Source organism: Myotis myotis, unplaced genomic scaffold, assembly GCF_014108235.1.
Source record: "Myotis myotis isolate mMyoMyo1 unplaced genomic scaffold, mMyoMyo1.p scaffold_m19_p_1, whole genome shotgun sequence".
Lineage (NCBI taxonomy): Eukaryota > Metazoa > Chordata > Mammalia > Chiroptera > Vespertilionidae > Myotis > Myotis myotis.
The window spans coordinates 146,925,822-146,930,728 of NW_023416313.1; the positions used below are offsets into that span (position 1 = coordinate 146,925,822).

At 46.3% G+C, this 4,907-nt stretch overlaps 1 protein-coding gene and 1 pseudogene across 1 annotated transcript; one reads left to right on the top strand and one right to left on the bottom strand.

The window, feature by feature from the left end:
* Positions 1–820: 820 nt before the first annotated feature.
* LOC118672016 lies at positions 821–1,659 on the bottom strand (annotated as a pseudogene).
* Positions 1,660–1,993: 334 nt separating this feature from the next.
* On the top strand, positions 1,994–4,651 carry CMA1 (chymase 1). Its single transcript, XM_036354311.1, has 5 exons — positions 1,994–2,121; positions 2,677–2,827; positions 3,269–3,404; positions 3,629–3,883; positions 4,331–4,651. The coding sequence occupies exons 1-5, from the start codon at positions 2,046–2,048 to the stop codon at positions 4,472–4,474; spliced, it is 762 nt and encodes a 253-aa protein (XP_036210204.1). The 5' UTR covers positions 1,994–2,045; the 3' UTR covers positions 4,475–4,651.
* Positions 4,652–4,907: the final 256 nt, after the last annotated feature.

Genomic DNA, 4,907 nt, shown 5'->3' on the forward strand with positions numbered 1-4,907 from the left:
TCCAAGAGCCTGTTCACAAGAAAGACAAAAACAGAATAATCCTCAATAAAATAAAACAAACAGGAATAGCTGAAGAGTCTACATATGAAAAACAAAGGTTAAAAAACTCAAGACAAAAACCACCCCAAACACTCATCCCATTTAATTTCCTGTTACATGCACTGAGGAAACCAAGAACATCAAGCCCCAAGGCAGTAATGCTCTGAGGTTCTAGTTTAGGCTCCTTCTATGTGACAGATTCATGCACACACATCGCACATACTACTGACCCAGGCAGAAGTACACATGCATGCACAGGTGGCCAAAGAACCACGATGGGGAATGAGGAAAATGGGGAGTGGTGGCTGGTCGAGGATATAACATCAACTGGAAACTAGGGACCCGGAGAACCTTTCCGCTGCAGCAAGAGGCAAAATTAAAACAAAGGCAGAACACATGCCCTAGTCAGTTTGGTTCAGCAGACAGAATGTCGGCCTGCAGACTGAAGGGTCCCGGGTTCGATTCCAGTCAAGGGCACATGCCCCAGGGTTGTGGGGGCGTGCAGGAGGCAGCCGATCAATGATTCTTATCATTGATATTTCTATCTCTCTCTCCCTCTCCCTTCCTCTCTGAAATCAATAAACATCATTTTTTTTTTTTAAGGCAGAATACAGGATAAATGTAGGATGCTCAGAGAAGACTGGATACACGAAGAGGGAAAGATGCAGGGGAAGTATTGGGAAAGCAGCCTCAGAAGAGGTTTTTCTTTATTGGGAACGCAGATGGGCAGAGGTCCTGTTACTTGAGTGATACACTGAGGCTAAAGGAATATGCTGCAGCATTACTGCCGCCTCCTGTGCTCTCTCTCAAGGTGGAGGGAAACTGCAAACACTCTATTGCCACTCAAGGACTTTCCCAAGTACTCCCCCCAAAAAATGACCCCGCCCACATTCAAAGTTAAGCCCAGCAAAGGGCCAAAGTAACTCTTCTTGGTGGAACCAAAGCCAGAGAAGCCCATCACAGCTATCATCTCATCATCCTCCTCAAATGTCAAGTCCTCCTCAGCCCTCCTTTTCTGCTCTGTACATTTCTCTTTCTTGTAGGCTTTGGCCTTTTCCTCTTCTTCTCTAAGCTCCTTCCTCCTTTCCTCAAAATCATAATCCTTTTGTTTCTTTTCCATCTTCTTCTTGTTGACTACAAAACATTTCTTCACCTAATCCAAAGTGGAAAGTTCCACACCCCTAGACATGCCCAGGTTTCACTGATGTTTCTTTCAATTAATGTGATCCAGGAAGTTGATGGAGTCCTTCACAACACAGTCACAGACATTGCAATAATATCGTCCCATCTCAGATTGGGGGTGGTCTTGGTGATGACAATTGTCTTCCCAAGATCGGATTCCAGGTCCACCTTGTAGTCCCTATGCTGGAGAAGCTCCTGCTTGACTGGCTGCACTGGTTTTCCATCCTTCTTTTCTCTCTTCTGTGAGCCTCTTCTCAGCAAGCTTCTCATATTCATCTTAGCCCCACTTGTGGCAGAAGTCCAAGTTTTTGGCCCACTGCTTGACACCATCTTCACACTTGTTTACATCTTGTGTATGTTTGCTTTTGTGCTGTGATGGCAGAGCTGAATAGCTGAGACAGAGACAGTATGACTCACAAAGCTGAAAATATTTATCATCTTGCTATTTACAGGAAAAGTTTGCTGATCCCTGTTCTAGATTCCTACAACATCTAAAACATGTATCCCCTCCAATTTGTGATACTATTATGCCTCAGAGAGCTGCATTAGATGAGAGAGGTGCGTTCCTCACCCTAGAAGCCAGGACACTGGGGCTCTGACCACAGCTTCCACACCAGCCGAGTAGAGAGGAAAGCTATGAGAATCTCTGATTAGGAAAATAAGCCAGGCCAGAGTGAATGACAAAAATGTGGTTTCCAGCACCCCCGCCTACACACACACACACACACACACACACACACACACACACACACACACACACACCCTTCTATTACTGGGGTTATAAAAGCAGGGACAAGAGTGGGGAGTGACAGAAGAACCTTGCCATGGGCAGCATCACTGGGAAAATGCAGGTCCTACTCCTTTGGTTGGTCTTTTTCTTGCCTCCTGAAGCTGGAGCTGGTGAGTCTGGGATATAACGCCCTGTCCTCGGGGTCCCTAACTTCTATTCCAAATTTACTGACCTGAGTCAAAGAAGACCTTAAATGAGAATGCAAGATCCCATTGCAAGTGTTCCAGGGGAAATCTCTACCTGGAAGAGTCATATTCTTTCCCAGCAGTTAGTAACAGTTTCCTGGGGGGGAATCTTGGGTGGAGATAGAATCAGAAAACTGGCTTTAGAAGTACTTCTTAAGCTGCTCTCCTCAAAATATCTATAATTCTGATTCCTGGTCCTTTGCTCCTCTGTCTTTGCTCTCATGTGGAAAAGGTCAGGATCAGGACATGAAGAAATGTTTAAATGACAACTCAGAATCAAGACTAGAAGTGGGATTGACAGGGTGGATTGGGATAAGGAAAGCCAATAAAAAGGATGCATGGAGGGGCTGAGTTACATTACAGGTAAGCGTGAGGCTGGAGTGGGGGGTTGCCTCAGCTTTCAACTCATTTTCCTTACCTAGTGCTCTATCTGAAGGCTTAGTTACCCTGTGTCTGAGGACCTGGAATTTTCTGTTTCAGGGGAGATTATCAGTGGCATTGAGTCCAAGCCACACTCCCGTCCCTACATGGCCTATCTGGAAATCACCACTGACCAGAGCTATGTTGCTAACTGTGGTGGATTTCTCATAAGTGAAGAATTTGTGGTGACAGCTGCTCATTGTAAAGGGAGGTAAGAAGACTTTGATTTGTTCTCTTTTCATGTGAGGAGTTGTAGGAACCAGAATTAACACAACTTTCAAGTGGCCTCAGGAGAGATTTTTGTGCCTCACTAATCTCAAGATGGTCAGTGATGTATATTGGGAGGAACTGGGCCATTGTGATTTATTAGTTATCTCTATACCCAGAGGCCAGGGCTTTACTAATGGGCAACCCAGATCAAGACAGGCCAATTCTGCCCCTCTCATCCTGGTGCCAGAGAGCTCTCACAGTCTTCCAGGGTCTGGTCCTTCCTAAAACAGCTGAGACCCCTGGGAGGAACATCTTTCCTCAGTGAGAACTGAGTTCCTCAGTTGGGCCTACACTGATGAAGAGGGCCTGTTGTCACTCTGCTCAAAATGGGCTCTTCTCAGGAGACCAGCACTTTTCCTGACCCTCTCTCCCCTCTCAACAGAAAAATTACTGTCATTCTCGGAGCTCATGACATAAAACAAGAAGAATCCACATGGCAGAAGCTAAAAGTCAAAGAACAATTCGTTCATCCAAAATACAACTCTTTGACTAACGTCAATGACATCATGTTACTGAAGGTGCCATTCTCTTTTTTGGACTTCTCAATTCCCCCTTCTTAACTCTTCTCCTGACTTGTACCTTTCTCATTCTCTTCCAACCAACTTCCTCATATACCACCCCCATTCCATGTGATCACCACTCCATTCAGGAAAAACTCTAGGCCCTGCCCCGGGAGCCTCTACCACACCACACCATCCACGTTCCCTGTGACTGGCAACCATCTACTCTTCCTCCCTCACAGCTACAAACGAAGGCCAAGCTGAACCATGCAGTGGGGACAGTCCCCCTGCCCACCAAGTCTACCTTTATTCAACCTGGAAAAGTATGCCGAGCAACTGGCTGGGGGAGAAGAGGAGTGAATAAGCCAGGGTCAGATACTCTGAGAGAGGTGAAGTTGAGACTCATGAAGGCCAAGGCCTGCAACCACTTTAAGTTTTATGATCATAACCTGCAAATCTGTGTGGGAAACCCCAGGAAGAAAAGATCGGCATATAAGGTACCACAAACTTAAACTTCCTCCTCATACTCAGTTCCTGGGAGACAGGTTCCTACTGAGAGGGCGTGGGTCAGGAAGTCCGCTGGTTCAGTTACTGGTGTCTGCATTCATGGGTTTCTAGAACTATGGGAACTGGAACCCTCCTTCTGGGTTCCATCCTTCCATACACAAGCCTGCCCCTAATCTTTCCATCTAGTCTGCATACAGGGCTCCAGGAGAGAAAAAATAAGAAGATGTTGGGGAGGGGCAGGATCTATATTCTATGCTAGAGAGAGAAAGAAGACATTTAAATTATAACTCATGACTTATGACTACATCTGGATCAAGATTCCTGGCTTGACTCTGGGGTATCTTCGGGCCAGCCAGGGTGCTGATAGAACCAGGATGAAGTAATAAGAGGGAGAGAAGAATGATCCCTGCTCATGATCTGCTTTTTTTAACCCACAGGGTGACTCTGGGGGTCCCCTTCTGTGTGCTGGGGTGGCCCAGGGGATTGTGTCATATGGACGTACAGATGCAAAGCCTCCTGGTGTCTTCACTCGACTCTCCCCATATGTGCCCTGGATTAATAAAATCTTAAAGCACAAGTAGCCCCAGAAGCCTGGCCACCCACAGGAAAAATCCCAAAGCTAGAGCTCTCCCTGGGTAGCCCCTAGGTTCCTGAGAGAAGCCTGGACACAGCCCAAGACCAGGGAGGCTCCCAGAGGTACCCAAAACCCCTGCTGATTGTATCCCCAGCAAAATTCAATAAAGATGCAGCCACCAGCATATGTGTGTGAGACTGTTTCTTCCCCAGAGCTCCCCGAGAGATGGACTGCTCCACAGGGAGGAGTTCAGGTTCTCCTCCCTAGTTTGAATGAAGAATTTTGCTAGGCCCCTTTCTTGCCAGATTAATAAGCAAGGCTGCCAATTTCCATATACATTGTGTGGTGCTACAGATTATTAAAGAAAATATTTTAATCTGCACAATACATTTAATATCCAGAGTAATATTGGCGCTGAGTGACCTTCTTTCTCCTCTGTC